At 35.5% G+C, this 25,243-nt stretch overlaps 1 protein-coding gene across 5 annotated transcripts in view; it reads left to right on the forward strand.

Annotated features, from left to right (window-relative positions):
• LOC101742414 (rap1 GTPase-activating protein 1) overlaps positions 1-25,243 on the forward strand; it is a 391,261-nt gene that overhangs the window by 134,745 nt on the left and 231,273 nt on the right. For 2 of the 5 annotated variants that reach the window (XM_038019546.2, XM_062675449.1), the window contains exon 1: positions 24,409-24,715. The exons of 1 other annotated variant lie outside the window; for it this stretch is intronic. Coding sequence is in view for 1 of the 4 variants with exons in the window: in XM_062675449.1 (XP_062531433.1) it covers positions 24,690-24,715 (26 nt within the window). In the remaining 3 variants the exon portion in view is untranslated. Of the gene's footprint in view, positions 1-24,408; positions 24,716-25,243 lie in introns of those variants that run through there. 2 more of the 5 variants (XM_062675434.1, XM_038019563.2) reach the window with 1 other exon arrangement.

The raw sequence follows: 25,243 nt of genomic DNA on the forward strand, positions 1-25,243 counted from the left end.
TAACAACTTTAGTATAGACCACGAAGCTGAAGTCGCTACAACAGTCTACAATTATAAAATACTTCGACTTTCTATTTCAATTAGTCTGTTTCACACGAGGAACCGTAACGAAACGTATACTACATCCTTTGATTATATAGACGTGTGTATAATCAAATAATACGTCTATATAATTGAATATGCAATTTCGAAAAGGGCACATCTATGAAAATGTAAAATGTTCAGGAAATGAAAAAAACTGATTATATTCTAAAGCAGTATAAAATTTAAAATATTAATTTTTGAGATATATTTAAGTGTTAATTAGCAATTGAAAATTACTGGAATTATTATAAAATGGGTGTAGGTAAGCCTCAAAACTACATGTATATGAAAAAAAATGTATTTGACAAAATCTGCGACATGTGCCCTTTTCGAAATTGCATATTCAATTATAACAACAGATTAACCTTGCTGACGACATCTCCCGGACCCTTATAATGAGATTCTAATATAATTACGTGCCAGGTTGAGCCTTGCTCTCCTTAGTTTGACTAATATCTTAAGCTGTTGAAGTATTTTGTATCTCTTACGCGGTGGAGATTAAATGTTAAATGTAAACTGTTGTATTCCTTCTCTTATTTTATAGAGATATTAGTAACGGCTGGTCTAATTAGCTATGAGCGTCTAAACAAAAGTGACTCAAAATTATCTGCTTCTTAATAAAACAAAAGCCGAATTGAAAGTGTTCCTTGTATTCTCTATTTAAAGCTCAATTTATTTCTCTGAAAACATTCAAAATGCATCATGCTTCGGCTTAATGTGTACACGTCAGAAACATGTGGCGTTTTTATACTATTCGACACTAACGACCCGATCAATTAGCAACAAAACGATTGATATCGCTATAAGAGATAACAACTAACACATTGCCATGTGTGCAGGGTCCGGTAACAGATCAGTTAACACTTATGTATTAAATGAATTTTGGATACAATGGTGAATGGTATTAGGATTTTTTGTAGGTTAGAAGAAAGTGATTGTTTTCAAATATTCTAAGCTATTAAAAATGTATTTTATTTATATATTTATTTATTTATATACTTATAAATTATGAAAAATAAGAGTAAAAATAGAAGAGAAGCTTTCTATGTTTCGCAATGGTTCTTCAAATTTTGTGTGCGATTTAAGTAACACTAAGACGTAGCGATAAAATTTAAATTTATGGCGAGACATACGAATCAGTATGTGTGAACAAACATGGGGAGATATAAAGAACTATCACTTATAATATATTATAAAATATATTTCGTCTTGAAACGCCGGATCTTCCCAGCGGGTCGCGATTCCGATCCGATAGTAGATTCATTCACGAAGCAGTTGCTCTTGAGTTATTAGGTCTCCTTCGGAGGCGCTCGGGCAGCTGTTAGCAGATCCCACCTCTCCTGGCTGAGCCTTTGCTCGCCCACCTGACCTGGTGCTCCGGGACACCAGTAATCCTTCAATCATGAAAAAAAGGATAAGACGCAAACTCACAAACTCATAGGTTCGAAAATACTACTATGTCGCACCTACGGCTACCGAATTTGGACGTTCGACTACAAAATTAGAAAAATATATTTAAATAAAAGAAAATAATGGAGGAAAAATAAAATTATATAAATAAAAGAACGGATTAAGTTGCCTAGATATTAAATTAAACGATATGGTAAGGAACGTGGGCATTCAAAAGAACATAAACCTGACGCCTTAACTTTCTTGCTACAAAGAAAAGGGAATGGGTAGCTCGTATATCAGTGTAATTTCACTAGACCACGAGACAATAAAGTGAAAAGTTGTATATTCGATAGCCCGATGAAAGTGTTCGATATTGACAGAAAAACTCAGCTAGGATTTTACTAAAACAAAATATAGGTATTTCAAAATATGAACAACTAGAACAGTTGTGATTTCAATTATTTCACGAATTTCATAAAAATACTGCACTCTATCTCTCTGTGTGTCGGTTTTTTTCTAAAACGACAGACGACAAACTGCCATACGACGTCCTGCCACAGAAATGTTTTATTCAGTGGCAGGACGACACGACAGAGAAAAATAGAAACAATGAAGGGTGTGAAATAAGAGCAGAACAGCTCTAACAATGATAGGCAAACAAAAAAAATGGATTGGAAAAAAACTACAAACATAACGAGGTTTATGATTAGAATGGGATGTAATTTGAAGTGGTCTACTTACGGGACGCTTTGTTTCTCACCCCTTTATTTTACGTCAATTTACTTTAGTCGTATAAGCTCCATTACAAATTTGTCTATTAATTCTAAAATATCTGTTACAATACTTCTTCTGCTGGGTCGGTCTCTTCATTGCTGAAGCTCGTGTCAAGTTCGAAATGTTGACCATTCTATGCATTATGCTTCCTCATGTCTTCCTGCTCTCGGCAGTCTTTATAGCCTCGGATATTGGCAGGCCGGTGAGCGTCTTTACTAGATCATACCAGCGGGTAGGTACAATACTTACTGGATTAAAATCCACTTGTACTGATTATCTATATACTCGCAATTGAGCTATGACATTATTACTGGACTACTTAATGAATAAAATAATTTGAACAAGCTGAAACTACGGAGATGCTAATTTGTTGTTAAGTACATAAACATGTTTCAGTAATGTTAGCTAAATATCTGCGAAGCTGTTACCTCTAGAAGGATTTAATTAAAGGATTTTTAGAAAAATCGGCATTAAGCTTTTAAGAAAAAACGTGTAAAAAGGAAAAGTAACAACGAACACATTATGAAAAACCCCATCTAATACGAAATGGGGCTAAGGCATACAGTATTAAAGTTTAAAATCTTATTAACGCTTAAAGTCGTAAATAACATACCGAACTACGAAGTCATTGTAAAGTATGATAATGGTGAAAATTTTTATGCTTCGTTCAAAAACATAACTGAAACATGAAGTAATAACAAAAGATAATGCCAAAATTTCTGATTTACAATTATTACTTCAGCTATGATAAACAACAATGAAAATGAAACTAAAACAACAAACGTAATTATTTCGCTGTTACTGCTCGAGTTTAGCGAGTTCGCTAAGTAATTAGTGTTATATTAGATCACAGTTCGCAGTAGGCACAAGATACAACTTCTGTAATTAATAAAATTGATGCCTTGATAATGCAATAGCTAGTAGTACGTCTGCTGAGAGAGATTAAATAACAAATTTACATAAATACAAGCAAACAAACAGTACCCGTATTATCAATTATACGCTGAACTAACAGAATGATTTTGTAGTGGAATTGTTTGTTTTTGTCAGAAATTGATTTTGTCAGACTTTCCACTATATGCCTTCGTAGGGTACTGGAATTCGTCGGACATATTGCTCGTAAAGAGGGTCACAATCTTGAACAGCTGATGGTGACAGGAAAGGTAGATGGCAAACGTCCCAGAGGACGCAGTCCCATGAGATGGTCGGACCAAATACGATCTTCTCTAAACATCAAATTCCACAATGCCCTTCATGAAGCTAAGGATCGCAGCAGATCGAGGGAAATCGTACGGGAGAAACTGATGCAGCGGGGGAGTCACGACCCGCAGTAATGAGGAAAACGACGCGAGGAGAAGGTCAGAGATTGAAATGCATTTGAACTTATTATTTCATGAAATTGTCATTGCTTGTTGATCGAATCGAAAACTGGTATTAATTAAAAGACCCCGCATTTGACACTGTTGTAATAAGCATCTATCTCTCATTAGTCAAACACAGTGACTGGTATAGTGACAGTTACTCACTTAACATTTTTTCACTATTTATTCTATTAGTTCTTTTATTAATTTTAATTTTATATTAGTAGTTGACAATTTTAACTGATAAATTGTAATTTTAATTTTATTATATTTTGATTTAGATGTTATGTAATTGTATGTGAAATTTTATGGGCTTAAGTTGCCTGAAATAAACGCATTTCATTTCATTTCATTTCATTCTCCAGCCTTACGGTTTCAATTACAATTCTTGTCAAAACACTCGTTTACTTTTTTCATAAAGGCAATCGCAGAGCATCATGTTATTCCGGTTTTAAAATACCCTTGAATTTCGCTGCTAATCCTATTATGATAAGACCCTTAGCCTGGTCGCTTTCTTCAAAATTATGTATTTAATTCTGTAAATACGAAGCTTACTGTTAATCCACAAATAAAGAGAATCATTAAAATTAAAGTTACGGCTTGTTGAAAAGTTAAATTAAGACTATACGAATAATGTTGCGACCCTCGACAGCGTTCGATATTTTATCGGGCTATAAAAATGTCACCCTCTTCAATTTGGGCACAACCATTTTTATTATGTACACTGGAATTATTGCCATTTTTATTGCTAGAGCACGTAGGGTTTCGAACATTATTGTGATCCAGAACTGGTCTGCTTTAGCAATTATTATTAAACAGTTGGTCACTACTCTTGCTTTTTGTTTTTGAACGATAGAGCAATAACAATTTGGGAACAACGTGTATTCGCAATTTCGAATAAATTCCTAATTTCGAACAAGAAAATAAATCGAATAGAGAGATATTTTTTATGTAATTGTAAAATTCTAAATTTTATCCACACACATCGCACATTGAGGTATTAAAATAATGTTTAAAGCACCCTAATCAATTAAACTTGTATAAACAGTGTCCCTTGACTAGACGTAATATTGATTGATGGTTGATGTCCATCAAATTAAATTAGAAATTGGCTTATTGTGTTACAGCCGCACCAACTATCCATAATCATTTGACATCATATACCTATATAACAGTGTTTTGTACAAAGTCGCCAACAAGATACAGCTCTAATATCATCCAAATTGTATTGGGGATATAATCTACTATGTTTGCATACACCATGTGATCACGTCCGCTTATCTTTGTATAAAGTATGAAGATAATTATAAAAGACAACAAACATGTGTGATTGGATACACTATTGTAGTTCTAACTGACGTTCATAAATAGTTCTGCTGATTTTACAACTCTCTCTCTCTCTCTCTCTCTCTTCATGACTCCGTCCGATTCCGTCAACTAGCTGTCTCCATCGATCCCGTTCTGTAGCTTGGTGGAGTGCGTCACTGACAGGTATATTCAGTTCCTCCGCTATTTGGTCCGACCATCGTTTGGACATCTACCCCTAGGCCTTTTCCCCTCGATTTTACCGGTCACCACAAGGTGTTCCAAATTGCCGGTGTCCCTGCGTGCAGCATGACCAAAATACCGCAATATTCTTTGTAGGCAGGTTGTGGATAGACGTTGAGTCTTTTCTATTTTTAACTGCTTGATTTTACAACTACACAAGCAATTATCATCCACCGAGCGGGTGTCATTGCTTGGAGAACAACAGTCCTTTTGCTTTTGTTCAGACCTTGTTTATTACACATTTTATGGAGTATTTCGTGAAATAACTGAAACGCTATTCAGAATACTGGCGAATTAACGTTACAATATTTTCTAACCGAAATTCGACCATGCTTTGATATGACAAAATACAAAGGTACATATATAAAACAAGTTTATTTGTTGTGACGATTCGTGCATTGGTATACCTTTACTATGCTGTGGCATACCGACCCTGAAGCCAACAAGAGAGTGCACGAAATTTCATTTTTATGTTTTTGTAATCTTAAACTTTTTCAACTCTAAAAATATTTATTACTCATAAGATATTATCTTCAATCTCGGTAAAAAAAAAATTATCCGAAATTCAGGTCAGACCAATACACGAAATTTAAGGTCGTTAACCTTCAGCTTTTGAAAATGCATAAAATATGTTTTAAAAGTCTTCAATATCAAATTCCTTTCATTTATAAAACCAATCGTAAAATTGTAGTCTCTACAGCCCACAACATAAAGATCATAATTTGGTACCCTTTTTTTCGTAAGGGTGAAACGAAATCTTCACGGTTCATCGCATCAATTGTGTCAAAGAAACGTTAAGGACTCTCCACATTCCCTTGCGAATCGCAGTAAAGACTGTTCGATCACTCGCTCGCAAAAGTTCGTGTCTTTCACAATACATTATAGCTCACTCGATCGATAGAAGGATTTGGACATTATTATAGGTGCCGGGTAACTCAAGTCATTAACGATTTACAATTACGGATATGTAAGAAGTTATTCAAAAAATTATGTAATCACTTCGTGCAGCCACATCCTAATCACTACATAGTATAAAACAAAGTCGCTTTCTCTGTCCCTATATCCCTATGTATGCTTAAATCTTTAAAACTACGCAACGGATTTGATGCGGTTTTTTTTAATAGATAGACTGATTGAAGGGGAAGGTTTATATGTATAATAACATCCATTAAATAGTGGAGAAATCAATAATAAATTACAGTTTCCGAAGCGAAGCGAGGGCGGGTCGCTAGTTATACTATAATTTTCACATGTCAATATGTGGTCTAAGAGCGTTAATACCAAGTTTGCGTCTCGCGAACAACTGGGGTCAAGGCGCGAACATTCGGGCTACGAAAAATAGGCGTTTTACAATCATACTTCAAAGGTGATATCGGCTTTATTCGCGCAGAAATGTTTGCAGTACTTAACTATTGCGGATTCACTTTTTTTTTATTCCTTAGATGGCTGGACGAGCTCACAGCCCACCTGATGTTAAGTGGTTACTGGAGCCCATAGAAAACTACGACGTAAATGCGCCACCCACCTTGAGATATAAGTTCTAAGCTCTCTGGCTGCCCCACCCTTCAAACCGAAACGCATTACTGCTTCACGGCAGAAATAGGCGGGGTTGTGGTACCTCTCCGCGCGGACTCACAAGAGGTTCTACCACCAGTAAAATACCTAATCACGTAATAAAATACGTAATCAGTTTCGACATAATTCATATTTGAAACGCGAATGCTATATTTTGGGAATATTAAATACCTACATTTTTTAAACAGCATTTTTGTTTAAAAATTCCAAAAGGGGAGCAAAGGTTTTGCACAAAATCTGACTTAAAAAATCGATTATATATATATTAGTAAAACAGACTGAGCTCTGCAAGTACAGTTAATTACAATGAAATTTAATTTTAGAACACAATGGTTTCATGTAATGCTTTTAAAAGAAATAATGGACAATCCCTCCATTTTGCCGTAAAAGCGGTCAGTGTAATTTAATATGGGTTTATAGAAATTCAACTTGAATTACAGGTAAGGGGTCGATAGTGAAGAGTGTTTTTGGGGTTAACATATAAATTTAACTCTTTTAGTGTTGAGCTTATTTTCACATATTTGGCAGAAATTGCTAAAGGATTTATGAAATAAAAATGTGTGCGTGTACTAGTGTACACACGTAAGAAGTGAAACTTGTTTATGGCCTTATTTTTCGAAAAATGATCTACATGCAACTTTCTAGAAATTGGTTAAATAAAGTTAAATTAGATAAAGTTTAAACAAAAGGATTTTATTATCATAGACATGAATACAAATAATACAATTATTTCACTTTACCTTTTTGCTACTAAGATTATTACAGCATTTTAATAATACATCTCTTTGATATCATAATACCCTGGTACTTTTCTTCCTATAAATTAATAATAATAGCACGGTCCACGTGGTGTTAAATGGGGTTCCTGAGGTTCGTGAAGTTTGACCCACCTTGAGACATGAGGTCGATTTCTCAAATCCGAAACCATGCTTCAGAACATACCGCCGTTAATTATTAATAAATCTCTTTGCTATCATAATACCCTGGTACTTTTCTTCCTATTATTTTACGTAATAACAGTAATAAATAGCACGGTCCACGTGATATTATTAAGTGGGCTCCCTGAGATTATTGGAATTACAAAATGATTTCCGTAATCCACCTGGAGACATGAGGTCAATTTCTCAAATCGGAATCCATACTTCAGAACATACAGCCGTTAATTAATAAAGAAGGCTGTACGTCAGAGTAAAGTTATAATAATACATCTCTTTGATATCATAATACCCTGGTACTTTTCTTCCTATTATTTTACGTAATAACAATAATAGCACGGTCCACGTGATATTAAGTGGGTTACCTGGGATTATTGCAATTACAAAATGTATTCCGTGACCCACCTTGAGACATGAGGTCGGTTTCTCAAATGCGCATCCATACTTCAGAACATACAGCCGTTAATTAAAAGATGGCGCGTAACGGAAAAATGTGACGCGTAACCGAAAAATGTGACGGTAAATTTTTTTCCAACGCCGATAAGGAAGTTTCACTTCAAAAAGTACCTACATTATAAAAAACTTTACTTTTTTATTTATTGCTTTACATTAAAAATCATTGTTAAACTCATAGAAAAATAATTTTAAATTGTTCTTTATAAATGAAATTAATTTATTAAAAACGTTAAATATCACGCTAAGACACGTTCGTACAGGTCGATACCTAATACCTATCAAACTAAGTATCGACCTGCGCAAACTATCAAACTGGGCAAATATTCAGTTTTCCGACGCTCCGCACTTAATATGCTTTAATACAGAGTCGATATGTCGACGGTTGGCGCTCAAAGGACTAAAGTGATCTAAAATTGATTTACACTAAACTATTATCATTGTCGGGAAAGTAAAACAAAAATGCATTTTATATCGAAGAAACTAAATTGATGTTAAAACTTTGAAATGACATATAAACCGGCCGTCTGGTGCAGTGGTAAGTGACATAGTCACTACACAAGGAGGTCGCCCGGATCCCGCCAAGGGGAGATATTTGTATGATAAATATAAATGTCTTTTCCAGGGTTATGGATGTATATTAAATATATGTATGTGTATAATAAAAATCTTACATTTATTTCCGTTGTCTGGTACCTGTAACACAAGTTCTTTACGAACTTATCACGGGACCAGTTAATGTGGCGTGATTGTTAGTAAATATTAATTAATATTAATTATTAATAAAGGATATTCATACACTCTTTGATTGTTACTCTTTTAGAAAAAAAATATCAAAATACTATACCTACTAATTTGCCTTTTTCAAACACCATTACCAAGTCACATCACTGACATTCCTTTATCTTGTTTAAACAAGATATCGCTCATACCGAGGAATACTTAATTAGAATATTACAATAATTATCATTAATTAATTACATTTCAATAGGCTCCCTGGTATTGAAATGTCATTCAATTCATTCTCTCGATTTAATTAAGTTTATATACATACGTAGTTCTAGTATCAAGGTATCAGATGTGCCGTACCTATATCTATCTATGTGAACATACTTGTGTGTAAACATATTATTTTAAAACAACCAAAAAAGGTTACGTGGGTACCTACATATGTATTTACCAGTGTTAATGGGCAGTCGATCTCTATATCTCTAGTAGTAGTAAGTAGTATCTATCTAGTATTAAACGGTACTGGAACCTCCAAATCAATGAAAATGCCACTACCCACCATGAAAAATGAGACTGAAGTCTCGGTTGTCTATATATGAGGCTGTCAGCGCAAAAGTGGCCTAGCCCACGATTCATATTCGTGCTTATGTATTGCAATTTATTTAAAACATAATAAATTTTGATGCAAAATCGGCCAATCCCTAATTTCATCCGTAGATAACAGATGACTTTGTAAACATCATCCCTATCATCATTATGCCTACGAAGTATTGTAAAGGTAAATTCGAACCTCATTATCTTCATACTAGCTATGGTAAGTTTAGGCCACTTTTGCGCTGACGATTTCATATGTGGGATGGTTCTACTCATGCGGCCTCACAATTCGCCCTCTCGCCGGTAATGGCTAATTGTCGATTGTATGTAGTATCCTCGTATTTTATTCAGAAAACGCTGTGGCATTATGGTCCGACGTAACCCTTCCCATAGACGCAACCCACTAGTTTTTCGCCGGATCTTCTCAGTGTGTCGCGATTCCGACTAGATGGTAGATTCTGCGAAGCACTGCTCTTGCTAGAGGCAGTGTTAGCACATTCTCTCATGTTGAGCCCCGTGAGATCACCGGTCACGGAGTACCTGAAATAGACTCTTAAGCTACCAGTGAATAGGTACGAAAAACCCTTGTCCGCTTTTACAGCAAGTAGAAAAGGAGATTGTAGTAAATAGGCCGCAACCACAAACACGAATCTGGATACTTTTTACCAAAGATTATTCTTCAGGATAGTCCGGGGATCGAAAATCACTATATGAATTAGTGGCAGGGTTAATTTAGTGAAGACAGAATGAACGAGGTCGTTCACCTCTAATGTTTAATTATCATATTGGTCTTTGAGTTATAATAAGCATTTAACATCAATTTGATGCCTTTTTAAAAGTTCTTAACGTTTACATTTCGTCGGATCGTAATTTAAATGATACAAAAAATCTGATTAATCACGTCTTCGACAGGACGTGTCTGCATTTAACGAAGTTCTTTAAAAGCCGATACCTTAATTAGGCTTATCACATAAACGATAAACATTTCGAACCTTTTTCTTTCGCATCGACAACACGCATCTGTTCAAAATACTAATGGAAAAGAAAAACAAGAATCATTTAAATGATTTATATGTGAATGATAAATTTGAATCTATAATTAATATTATAAAGCTGAAGAGTTTGTTTGTTTGAACGCGCTAATCTCAGGAACTATTAGTCCGATTTGGAATTTTTTTTTCAGTGTTCGATAGTCCATTTATTGAGGAAAGCTATAGGATATATAATATCACGCTAAAACCAATACTTGTCACCAGAAGTAGACCAGTATTTACGATATTAGTAAAAAAAAATCACTTTCTACGTAAATGAAGTCGCGGGTAAAATTTAGCGTTATGCTAAGTAACTATTCCACGCGGACGAAGTCGCGGGCGAAAGATAGTAACAAATACGACTTAAAATTTAATTTGATTCACTTTTAATCAGAGTCACCAATTTACGACTACAGTAAACGTGCTTCATGAGCATTGATCCCACAATCATTCGCCGATATAATGACAATGTTTGTAGTATAAAAGTTTAACAATTATTCATCAGGATAAATTATTATGCACGTTTAATTTTGGCGGGCTTTTCGTATTTATCTCAGATTATATTGATTTATCACAGATGATATTTCACTGTGAGGTATTGAGCGCTACCGGTGACTTATGCTGGTACTTTTTTTTCTTTATCTAATCGTTGGTAGCCTCTGGAGCTATTTTAACTTCACGAGGACCGGTACCTAAGTGAGCTCACGGGCTAAACCTGCTAACACGAGAGAATTGCTAACATTGGCCCTAGCAACAGCAGTGCTTCGCTGAATCTAGTACCGGATCGGAATCGCGACGCACTGAGAAGATCAGGCGAGAAACTCAGTGGGCTAAATGCCAGTGCATTAAATCCGCGGAACACCTTTTGTTTGTTTTACTTTAAAACTTGTTTTGGAACAAATTTAAATGAAAACATTGATCAGTTCAAATTCATACATAGGTACTGTGTTTTAATTTGAACGAATGTATAAATTTTAATGTTAAAATATATTGATTTAACATATAAATATCAAAATATACATATATTTATACAAACTAGAGGCCCCGCAGTAGTCGAAATTCGACTATAATTAATTGGAATTGTAAGTTTGTACTCTATTATGATTGTGTTTTATACTTCTATAATCACAAATTCTCAATTTGACCACAGCTGACGTCAAGTACAAAAGTTTGACAATTAGTGACTATGCACGCGTGTGTGTGTCAAATACATGGTAGTGTGTGTAATGTTTTCTTTTTTGATTTAATATATCATTTATGCATTATTTAAAAAAAAAATTGCATTGTGCACTTCTTCTCTATATTCTCTGTAAGTGTGGAAAATTTTATACTCCTCCGTCCGCGCAATTTTCGTAAAAAGGGATACAAAGTTTTTGCTTCACGTATTAATATATAGATAAATGTATTGTACAACGTTCGGAAAACAAAAAAAACGAAACGTGTGTTAAGAACTCTTCGTAAGATCAAAAAACACAATGTAGCTTTCATTTCGTCCGGTATACAAATGTGACTTTGACAAAAAACCACAACAGTTCTAGAATCGGTTGGAATCCTCATTGAGATTGAAGTGAGACCTGACAAAGGCTTCGAAATGCTCATTGTGCGAACCGTGCCTTCTTAATTCCATCTATTTCATCTCTTTGTGAAGACGGAATGCCTTTCAGCACGCTTAGGAAAGAAATCATGTGCTTTAATGCCCCAATTACTTTTGTTCGGGTTTATTTATAAGCATTTCAAAAATCACAGGATATCAATAGGTTCATACTTATTCTTTTTTAGGTTGTTTTTTATGAGACATGTCTTAAGCGCGTCTACGTTTTTTTTATAAATTGCCAGAGGATAGTATTTTTTCTGGCTCTTGTTTGAAAGGCGACGCGTATTTTTTCACATATTTTATGAATGATTGTTCAATGATTGTTGATGAATGATAATGATGAAGCATTGTTGTGTACAGATAAAAAAATGTCGTTGATAAAAATACGAACATGATAATCGCCAATTTAAGGGTAAGTTTTTTAAGTGTAGCATATTAAATTCACTAAATTGTGTCACAAACTTAAATTACACGAATAAAGAATCATTGTGACCGCATCTCGATTATACAAACAGCATAATAGCGGTAAAAAGGAATTGGGTCAGTGACCCCTAAGATTGAAGGGTTGCTTTTGTTATTCTCTTCTGGTATCTTCATTCCCCTATAATGTCGTACACTTGTTCCAGTTCACCTTACCATCCAAACTAGATTCTCTTCATTGATATACAGCGTGTTCAATTTTCATTTTTATTATTTTCCTTTACGTAACAGACGAATTCTTTTCTGTCTTTGAAATTGGTTTAATTGATGGATTGACATAAATCTATCACTCTTTTCGTAGTGCACGGGCGATCACTTATTCCCAAATCGAATTCCTTTTGTTTGGTTGTTCACACCTATTCTTTAAAAAGTTTAGAGAAAGAGAGAGAGAGAGAAAGTTTAGTTTTTTTTTTATAAATTTTTATTTTACGCTATTCGATAAGATATAATAGAGGAGTATGGCAGGAGAAAACATGTTGCGCCGACCCCAGGTGACTGGGAGAAGGGCAGGAGAATGATGGTGAATGATAATTCGGTAAGATATTTCAAAGAGTTTATGTATATGTTTATGTTATTTATGTGTGTAATTGTGTATGTATATAGTCTGATATATTATGTATTAGTGTTTTTTATTATTATTAATATTATTGTTATTGTGTATTTTATCAATAAGAAAATTAATTAGATTGTACTCTTCTACCCACTTATGTAAAGCTCTCCCTCTTTATAAATGGTTAGCTGGTAGATAACTCAATTGGTGAGTTAAGCTCGCCATTTTATAACTTTTCGCAATTATTGTATTGCCTTAACTGTGTGTACAATAAAGAATAAAGAGAGTTCACGTCACATTTCCCCGGCACCTAAGTTCGTCAAGCCGTAACGTTCGGTTAATTTAATGAACTATAGGTCCCGCAGTAGTCGAAATTCGACTATAATTAATTGGAATTGTAAGTTTGTACACCATTATGATTGTATTTTATACTTCTATAATCACAAATTTCGCCAAGGCTACTCTATAAAAAAATATTAATATTTAATCTATTCTCAATTTGACCACAGACGTCAAGAACAAAAGTTTGACAATAAATAGTATGCATGCGTGTGTGCGTTAAATACATGGTATGTAGTGTGTGTAATGTTTTCTTTATTGATTTAATGTATCTTTTACGCATTATTTTAAAAAAATATTAGCATTGTGCACTTCTTCTCTATATTCTCTATAAGTGTGGAAAATTTGGTACTCCTCAAAATTTCCTGAAAATTTTCGTAAAAAGGGATACAAAGTTTTTGCTTCACGTATTAATATATAAATTAGACAGGATAATGACACCTATCAACAGCTATTTGAAGCCTTTGTAACTTTAACGGCAAGATGCTCGGTGTAATCGTATCGTGGAATGCAACTATATGAAATATATGCCTACTTTTGTCCGCGACTCCGTCCACGCTAAATTTTACCCCCCACTTCATTTATGTAGAAAGTGAAAATATTTTTGAATTATAGAATGTTAAGGATCTATTTAAACCCCTATTTTGAAACATTCTTTATTGGTGCTCCATTTGTATTGGTTTTACCGTGATGTTATATAGCCTATGGCCTTCCTCAATAAATGGGCTATCTAACACTGAAAGAATTTTTTTCGAATCGGGCCAGTTGTTCCTGAGATTAGCGCGTTCAAACAAACAAACTCTTCAGCTTTATAATATTAGTATATGTAATATATGTATGAAACCCGCAGGCATATAAGTACCAATTTTTCTAATGAAGTTCGTATAATTGGGGCTTAATACTCAACGTGAGTGGCAACACTCAAGCTGTGTTATCCTTGGACTCCACTTAACAACAAGTGGACTGTGAGCTAATTCACTCGTCTCAGTAATAAAATAATTTAAGAAATCTTACACGAGAGGGCTGAGTTACTAGCTTCCACCGATAAAAGATCTAAATGTTGTTATTTTTTATGCTGACGTAAAAAAGAGAATTAATTAAATTAAAATTTCAAAGCAAATATTTTTATATATAATAATTTTTTTTATTTTAAATATAACCAATATTTTTTTATCCACATCCTAAATTTTCCTTTTTTTTTTGATTTCTCAGAAATCTTTTAGTTTCGTAACGCTTTCAAACAATAAATCAACCTGTATCTATAAAATCTTTATTCATTGCAGACTCAATTTTCAGATTTACATAAACAACGTGTTACAATGAAGAGTTTAACTGTGTGAATAACAGCATCCCTTTGTTATTGTATTGTTGTTTTGTGAGAACAATTTCTGAACGATGGCGGGAATACGCAATCGTTTAATAGAAGAAAAAAAAATAGCCCTCTAATATTAATCGGTGTGACCACTCCGTACTAAACATTGATCTTGAAACTTTACAATATTAAGATTCTGTAATACAATGTACGCCTTCTGTGTGTAAGTGATACCACTACAAAAAAAAACTTAAATCCTTTTTTTTTTTTTTGAGAGATTATTGGTGGCCCGGATGCCTTTCCAGTTTCACCAGGACAGGTGGGTGAGCAAGGGCTCAGCCAGGTGGGGTGGGATTTGCTAACAGCTACCCGAGCGCTTCCAAAGGAGACCTAACAACTCAAGAGTAACTGCTTCGCGAATGAATCTACTACCGGATAGGGATATAGATAGATCGCGACCCGCTGAGAAGATCCGGCGAGAAATTCAGCGGGTTGAAGGATTTCCTGCTGTGAACCTGCTGTTAATTTTTATCTTAACTTTTATGCATCTTTTACCATTGAACAACCAGTTCATCCCTTGTTAGACAGAGAAGATGAACATCCAGCTCATGTATATATTATGTAGAAGTAGAAGGTAGCAGAAGTATGTAGAAGGAATTACGATAGTGATTTTGTGGTGAATACTTAGCTTTTTTTCTCTCTCTTCTTTTACAAATATTCGACGAAGTTTGTATCACTTTTCATCCCACAACAAACAGCACTATTACTATTACATCGAGAGCAATTTCTCCTACAGCTTACACGCCTGAATATTAATATATCTCTATAATTATTATATGTATGTGTTATTGGCGCAATGTACACCGCAATACGGCGCGCTCCGAATTATTGCAGAGCCTCGGGGCTAACCAAAGCAATGTCTATAAAAGCTACTAATACTTAATTTAGTCTTCCGTCTCTTTTCCTCTTTTGTTTAATGAAATAGGTACGAACAGGATATATGGCATTGATGATTCTGAGTACAGCTTAAAGAATGCACCCTGAGGGATCACTCAAAATTATTGCTCACTTAAACGGAGAAAATTGGTTTTAGAAAGTAGAATGAAAACCATAGTTTATTAACTTTGTTACACTTAAATCAAGTGTAGTGAGTATCTACACTTAAGAAAATAATTTAACTAAAAGCAGCACCTATAATTTGTAGTCGAAATATGTAAGAAGATGAAGCACAGTCCAGATTTCAAAATTATCGAGTGTATTTCTTATGACTGAATCTGCTTATGATAAGCCATAAAAAGCGAAATTGATAACATTAGAAGACATCGTGGCCTAAAGGATAAGACGCCTGGTGCATTCGCAGTGATGCGACAGTGCCGGCGTTCGAATCCCGCAGACTGGTATCAATTGTTCTAATGAAATTGTGTAATTATTCTAAGTGAAATACGTACTTAGCTCTTGTACGTTATATCTTATTACGCTAATACAAATATTTATTTAATTGATACATACAAATTAAATTGGATTTAGAAGTAAACAGAATGAGATTGATGCTTTTCAAAGTGATCCCTTAATCTCAAAATATACGATGTATAGAAATTAACATTCACAGATCCGTATTTTAAATGCAATCGCAAAAATCAGGTTAAACTTCTCCAGTTCTTCATGAATTTAACCATAGTATGCAAATTAACATTCAGGTTTATAACTCGAAATGAATCTCATCGGAATGGCACGAAATGCTCTTCTAACGTGCTCCCGAGACCATAACAATTGTAGATCAGGTGTTGGGCATCTCGCGAAAACCGGCATTGATGCTAATTTATGTTTGCATTCAATTTAATGTTCACTAATGTAGGTGCTTACGAGACCCGAGTTGATTTTCTCATGATGTACTACCATTAGGAACAGGTGTTTAATCTTTGGCGTTCGGGATGCTATGTGAAACAGGATTTACGGTATTCATACATTATGCCTTTTGATTACGATTGTGAGAAGATTTCTAATAGCAGATACGTCGAGTATCTTATCTTATACCTTTAAATAGCAATTCTTGTATATATATAATCTGAATCTCGGAAACGGCTCCAACGATTTTCATAAAATTTAGTATACAAGGCATTTCGGTGGCGATAAATCGATCTAGCTACGATTTATTTTCAGAAAATGTTGTTTTATTCGTGTTTTCAATAATCAACTCTTCCCGACATCTATTGGCGAATAATAATACTATTTTTCTCAATTGAGGGCAACTAATCGCTTTAAAGACACAACAAGATGGCGTTATAAAAAAAACGAGCAAAGTTCGGTCATCATCTAGTCAATATTTCTTTGTGAAATGCTTATTCTCTCAGAATGCGTTTTGGTATTTCTATAATTTTATTCTCGAACCATCATAGAACTTGTGTGATCGCCCAACATTCGATTACAAAACCAATTCTTTTGAGTAGGTCACGCTTCAATAGTATTTCAAAACATCGATATTCCTATCTAATCGAATTGTTTCATTTTAGGTAAGTCACGAGAGAGATACATACGGACAAATGGTTGTTTTATTCTCACCGGACGACTATTGAAAATGCGAAAGGTAAATAATTATTTGGAGGTTTTGTTGTATACTTAAGTCAATTTACAATATAATAATTTTAAAAATTACTACGGCAATTCATTCGTTACGGTAATCACAATAAACTAGAAGACTTTTTAGGTGTGATCTCGCTGTGAAGCGATAATAATCTATTTCGAACTTAGATTCGTAATTAGTAATAGTGTAGACTTATTAGTATTCCGCATGAGAACGTTGAAAGTTAACGGCGCCGAACCTTTACCGTTTGAATACGATTGGAGTCTCATGTTGAGTTAATTATAGGTCATTCCGAACTGTGACCCTTTGAGATGCACAAATCACACAAAAGGTACACTTTACCGAGCCAACAAAAGGTCTTTGCCCTCCACTAATGGCCGGTAAAACGACACTTTCTGCTGCATGATTTCCAGTGGTATTTTAAGGTATTATTATAATGAATATTGTTCATTACGTCAAGTCTTGTGACAGTAAGAAGAAAGATCATCAATTATACCTTTCGAAGACGTAGCGGTAACGGCACTGTTTATATTTTTTGAGTTTTAAATAAGTCGGATGTTATGCTCTGGATTCAGTATGTTTTACGAGTACACAGATTGATTTCTATCCGTGATTAATATTCTATTCTCACATTATATTATACTGCTATATTATTACTTAAAAAAAAATTACGTATTAAATATTACTTAAAAATATATATATTTGAAAAATGTTGATTTTCATACACATATCAATGAAGCTAGACCACTATCTACTTTTCTATCAATCTAATATGACCTAAGAAAACTGAATTGAACAGCGTAGACAGAGAGCGTACGTAAAGTTCGCGCTCAGAACGTTTTTAAAAATAATTTTAGTTACATTTTTGGTTCTAAATGAAAAATCTATATCTATATATATAAAAATGAAACCCGTTTTCCGTTGTCACGACATAACATGAAAACGGCTTGACCGATTTGGCTAATTTTGGTCTTGAATTATTTGTGGAAGTCCAGAGAAGGTATAAAAATATGAAAATTCTCGGAATTAAATAAAAATAACAATTTTGTTTTCCCTTTGACGTGTCCCCCGTCGGACGGATTCCTTTTGTTTGTTTTAAGTTTATTCTATATAAAAGTTTAGGTCTTTTATTTATGGATTGAGGCACTACTAAGTCTGCCGGGTCAGCTAGTATGTATATAAAAATGAATTGCTGTTCGTTAGTCTCGCTAAAACTCGATAACGACTGGACCAATTTGACTTATTTTGGTCTTGAATTATTTGTGGAAGTCTGGAGAAGGTTTAAAAGGTTTAGATAAGTATCAAAATGCTCGGAATTAAATGAAAATAACAATTTTGTTTTTCCTTTGATGTGACCTCCGTCGGACGGATTCCTTTTGTTTGTTTTTTTTTTTTTTTTTTTTTATTTATTTTTGTACACACAGAAAACAAGACACAGTACAGAGTAATAGGAAAATTATGTACAAAGGCACTGCTTATTTCTTTGAGAAATCTCTTCCAGCAGACCTGCGAGAGGATAATGAGAATAATAATAAAATGTGATAAGTGTGTGTAGAACAAATAACACATAACTAAAATAACAAATACAACATGAGAATTATAGCACATACACATAGCAAATATTATAAGTAACACAGTAACACTCGTATATGCGAAGAGTATAGAACCATGATCATTCGGTTGATGATAGATAAAATTGTTTGACCTTGTATTTAAAAACAGAAACAGACTTGCAAACTCGGATGTCAGCCGGCAACGAATTCCACAGTCTGACCGCGTGCACAGTAAAAGAGTGAGAATAGAAATTGGTTTTGTGGGAAGGGAATAACAAAACAGAACGTTGGTTGGACCTGCAGGGAGCATCAGGAGAACGAATAAAAGAGAATCGCTCACGTAAATATAAGGGAGAAGTGGGCTTATGTAGGATATTGAATAGGAGACATAATATTCGAGTATTCCTACGAAGGCGTATAGGGAGCCATTTAAGTTCTTTGCGAAAATGAGAAACATGATCGAATTTTCTGAGATTGTATATAAAACGGATACATAGATTTTGCATCCTCTCAAGCTTGTTTGAGAGCTCCTCAGTGGCATCCAAGTAGCAGGCATCGGCGTAATCAATTATGGGTAGAATGAGAGCTTGGACGAGAGATATTTTTGTATGCTGAGGTAAGAAGCCCTGCAGACATCTCAACGAGTGCAAGGCAAAGTGCACCTTCCTACTAATCTCAGCAACGTGAGAACTCCACGAAAGATGTCGATCTACAATAACACCCAGGTTTTTAACTGAATCGGTTAGAGTTATTTGAGTCCCATCCAAATAAATTGGGGGGAGTATAGGATCGCTGAGTCTACTACGCAATTGTTTACCCCCTATAATGATAGCCTGTGATTTTCCCGGATTAATGTGCAGACCGTAGGCTTTTGCCCATTCACTAATAGACTTCAGATCACTGTTCATCGCAGCAATAGCCGATTCAACTTCAGGCTCCGAGAAGTGGCAATATAGCTGGAGATCGTCTGCGTAGAGGTGGAATTTAGAAGATATAAGCCTAGTGACAGAGTTTATAAACACAGAAAACAGAAGAGGAGAAAGAACACCACCTTAACCTTGTTTTAAGTTTATTTTATACAAAACTTTAGGTCTTTTATTTATCGATTGAGGCACTATGAAATTTGCCGGGACAGCTAGTAGGTATACGATAAAATTCTTCTATGAGAGTGTACATGTCACGGACTAATAGCATCAAAAGTGTACAATGTACTTAACAAACAATGCATCTAAAATGCCTACCGAATGTTCTTTAGTCAAGTTTATATTCCAAGAAAACGTTCGAACGTCGGATGCAATGATGACGTGTTACCTATTGCGTGTGTGCACAAGAACGCGTGTACAGTCTTTATGCGTTTTGCCTGTATAAGGGACCAGATTGATTTTAGATATGCCAATTATGTGACGAATGTTATGACAGAGCATTCGTTATCTCTCACGGCGATCGGGCCAGGGTTATGTCGTGGGATTTTTTTTTTAAAATGAAACTGTTCACTGGTTTTATATTAAGCCATTTTTAATACATATATTTAGATTATGATTTAAAAAAAAACAAAAATTTTTGATTGCGTCTTGTATGTTCCCCACCCGATGTTAAGTGGTTACTGGAGCCCATAGACATCTACGACGTAAATGAGTCACCCACCTTGAGATATCAATTCTAAGGTCTCATATAGTTACAACGGCTGCTCCGCCTTTCAAACCGAAACGCATTACTGCTTCACGGCAGAAGTAGGCGGGGTGGTGGTACCTACCCGCGCGGACTCACAAGAGGTCCTACCACCAGTAATTAAGCTCTACATTTACAATAAGGGCATTGTCAATTAATTAAAGCGTCTGTATTGTTACTGGCCAATACTCACACCATATGGCTATATCGTTCAAATAAAAAAATATTGCAGTTTTATTTTGACCACGCCTAGCTCTTAATACAGTTGCATTAGCACAGTGACCTCGTTTGGTTCGCCGCAGGACGTCCCCGCCTTGCTCGGCCGTCGATAATCTCGCCATCTCGTTCCTAAATTAGGAGGCTGCGAGCTCGATAAAACAAGAATACCTCCACTGTGGATTTGTTTTATTGTAAGCCGTTGAAAGAGTAATTTGGCTTGAGTCTTACAAAGAATTTCGTATATACATGCACTGTACAATTTAAATAAATGAATATGATCAATATGTCGATGTCTCATAAAGAAAGCGGCTTTTTTTTTATTGCTTAGATCTTTGGACGAGCTCACAGCCCACCTGGTGTTCACTGGTTACTGAAGCCCATAGACATCTACAACGTAAATGCCCCACCCACCTTGAGGTATAAGTTCTAAATTCTCAGTATAGTTACAACGGCTACCCCACCCTTAAAACCGAAACGCATTACTGCTTCACGGTGGAAATAGACAGGGTGGTATTACCTACCCGTATGGCCTCACAAGAAGTCCTACCACCAGTAAAAAGCTGTCGTTGCTGAAGTTGGTTATGACATACTTTGCGAACTTTTCTGGTGAAGGCTAATTTTAATTGATTTCATATCGCTAGTACAATATTTAAAATGTCTGTAATCATTTTTGTGTACGAATAATAAGTGGTAGATAATATTTTTTGACCTCATTTGCTCATAATTAGCGGAAAGATAAGCGATAATTTCATCGATTTTGTTAAATAAATATTGCACATTCGTAGACGTAAATACAAAATCCTTGTTAAATATGTAAACATCTAATATAGACAATGCTTACATTACTTAATTTTGTAGACGAGCTACAATAATTACTTAATAGAAGATAAGGATGGGACAAAAAGTAAATACACATGATTGCTGATAATCATTCTGAGCAGCGGTTCTTACAAAACCTGATTAAAAATACGTTTTATGTACGGGCGAATACTGGATTCATAACTCATAAACTAGCTTACCCAAGTACGGCTATTATTCAATTAGACTGATTACAGTTTTTTTGAATAAAATCGAGATTTCTTTGCTGTGTAATGATTTTAACGATTGCTAGGTAGTTTCGAACAGTATTTTTGTTTATTTATTGCGGAGGCAGGTGAATGAACTCACAGCTCGCCTGCTTACTGCTACTCATAAACATCATAATATTAATGCCACCTTGATACCTATGTCTCAATTGTTTATTAACTACGCATATTTCAATTTTTGCAGGTTTGATTTTTATTCCTTCTCCTCCTCTGCTGAGAGTCGTGACCTTTACGGAATACTTTTGTTAGAACTATGTTCCTCCATTCCTTTCTATCCTCTTCGTAGTTTTTTTCCTACCAATGCTGATAGCTTTGAAAGGCTATTTCAACTTCGCCCTAACGTGTAGATGAGCTCACGGGGCTCAAACCGGAGTGTTGCTAACACTAGCCCTAGCAAGAGCAGTGCTTCGCAGAATCTACCACCGGATCGGAAACGCGACCCACTGAGAAGATCCGGCGCGAAACTCAGTGGGCTGCGTCTGTGGGTTAATTCGCTCGTCGAGCCCTTCGTTGCAAGCGACGGGTTCGACGAGGACGGTGACCGGTGCTTGTGGTACCTAAAAGCACCGTTAATGGGTCAGGAGGATCCGTAATGACGTCCTTTGGGCGACGTCGACTCCTCTGCGCAGTGGATAGCGACATTAATGCCGGAGTCCAATTTCGTCTTAATTTGATCGGACCAGCGCATGGGACTACGCCCCCTAGGCCTCATTCCTTCCACTTTGCCGGTGATGAGTAATCTTTCGAAATTGTCACCCTTTTTCCTCGCAACGTGACCGAAAAACTCGAAAATCCTGGAGACGTCTAAAAGTACGTATCGCTCCATACGACTTCACCGGCTGTCTTACCCTTTAGACCACGATGACTTCAGATATAGCTCAAGAATACAGACAGAAAAATCAATACAAAATACAAAACGAAACCATATGAATTTACAAAACAAGACATTTTATTATCTTATACGTAATTTGTTACTAAAAACCAATTGTATTCCGATCCATTATAACCATTAATTGAAAAAATCAACAAAACGCAGTAAAGCACATTGCAGTTCCACATTTAGTTTTACAGGCGACACGTTATCCAGCAAAAGACTCGTGCTTTATTATGTTGTACATTTAAATGTACCATAATGAACGAAGTCAGTACTACATGATAAAGCACATTAGTATGCGTCGGGTTTCTGAGTGAGGAGGCGTGTAGCATCCATAAGATAGATACAGGTGACTAACGCTCTGAAAAGTGGCGTTCCTCGGAACTTAAAATTAAAGAGACAAACAAAATTGAATAATAAGTACGAAGTATCCGCTATGTAGTTCTTAATTATTAATAAGTTATAGGTTTTTAGGATTCGGTAGCCAAATAACAAAAATGGAACATTATAATTCAACCTCCCGGGACCGATTCAAGATCCAAGAAGTCGACTTATAAATTACTCTATATCCGTCTTGTTGAAGCTGATAGGCATGTACAAAATTTCGAACATGTTGCAACTAACTTCTTGACTATTTGTGACGCAAAGCAGTTATGCGTTTCGGTTTGAAGGATAGCTGAAATGAGATTTGACCTAATGTCACCGGTGGCGGCATTTGCATAGTGATGGGCTCCGGTAACCTGGCGTTAACTTATCAACGTAAAAAAAACGAGGAACTGGATAACTGCATTCCTCGACCCACACTGACTCTGATTCAGTAGGGTACCCCGAAGGCATGAGTTAATAGCGCTGTTTATCTCATGTTCATCTCAGTATATCGCCTTATCTCAAGAAGAAAATCGGTGTGTGTGCTCGAAGATTCCCTGTGCTATCAAATCTGTATTGAAGAGAATCTCAGGAGAAGTAACGTAAGCGACATAGCCCGAAGGTCTGCGATATTGAAATGGCACAGATATGACACTATTTGTTAAACAGATTGCTGTTAAGGCCAAAAATTCCTCCAGTGCAAACGCGCACTTGAAGGAACAATGTTTCCAGCAGTGACTGAAACGCAGTGAAATTTGACTACTGCTACAGTAGCATTGCATAGTGCAAATACCCCGGTCATCATTCTCGTCGAACCCGTCGCTTGCGACGAAGGGCTCGACTAGTAAATTAACCCAGACACAGCCCACTGAGATTCTCGCCGGATCTTCTCAGTGGGTCGCGTTTCCGATCCGGTGGTAGATTCTGCGAAGCACGGCTCTTGGTAGGGTTCGTGTTAGCAACGTCGTCAGGTTTGAGCCCCGTGAGCTCACCTACTGAAATAGCCTCTTAAGGCTTAATTTAGGTGGGATAAAAAAAACAAATACACTATGCGTCTTTAGACAACGTCTACTTAAGAAATACTGTGGGCCAACCCTTAAATCACTGTCTAGATATAAAGAAACAAAGAAAAAAACAAACTCTTTTTCTCTACCTAACTGCAGGTAGCCTCGAGTGGATAAAATCGAAAACAATCGGCATTATTTATCGGTTTTATCACCGCTCCGTGAACTATTCTTTACAAATCAAGTTAGTTTCGTTTCGATGCACGCGCTATGCACCGGCGCACGCGCTACATACATCTCGGTTTGACGGAGGCAGCCGCCGCGTGCACCCGTCGCGACTTGAATCGAGCGATGCGACGATTTCGACCAATGAGCGATTTAGTTATTCTTCGACTCTCGTTGAGAATGGTAGTTAGTGACGCTGTGCTGTAAACGAAAGCGCGTGTCCGAACATTTAAAAAAAAAACTGTTTGTGGATTATTTGAAAAGTGCGTATATTGTGTGATAATGTGCTTGTTGGATATAACTCTGATGTAATAAATAAATACGAAATATTGTATTCGCGAGACTATTTTGGGATTGTTTACTATGGTTATCGTCAGTGTTTTTAACAGGTTAGTCAATGTTTTGGGAGTTCATTTAATTTCCGTGTGATAATGAAATATAATGTTGCATGTATCGTGTACGTAATTTGTGTTTTGTAATTAGTTAACTTTTAAAGTTATAAGTAGGTATAATTAAAGTATAGACTGAGAATATTTGTGCACACGTAGGGTAGTTTTAACTAAATTGTTACGACTCACAATAATCAAATTTTAATAGACACAGTAATTCTTATTCCTTCAATCAGTTTGTAATCGATTACGTAACTAAGTATAATAATATAAAACATCGCGTTATTATTTTAAAAGGTGAAAAAATCACGTTATCTTGTGCCTCATTATTTAAAACTCACAAAATAACGATGAAATGATCGAATCTGAGTATTAATACATAGTAGTAGGCATTCTTAGCCATATCACCTTAAGAATACTATTACAGTAAATCAGTAGTAGTACCTATAAGATTTTCCAAAAAAATATTTGTAGTCACGTTTGTAAGTTCAATTTTGTTCAGTCGTTTGTTAATAAACCGTTAAGAGA

The sequence above is a fragment of the Bombyx mori genome, chromosome 3 (assembly GCF_030269925.1).
Source record: "Bombyx mori chromosome 3, ASM3026992v2".
NCBI classification, from domain to species: domain Eukaryota; kingdom Metazoa; phylum Arthropoda; class Insecta; order Lepidoptera; family Bombycidae; genus Bombyx; species Bombyx mori.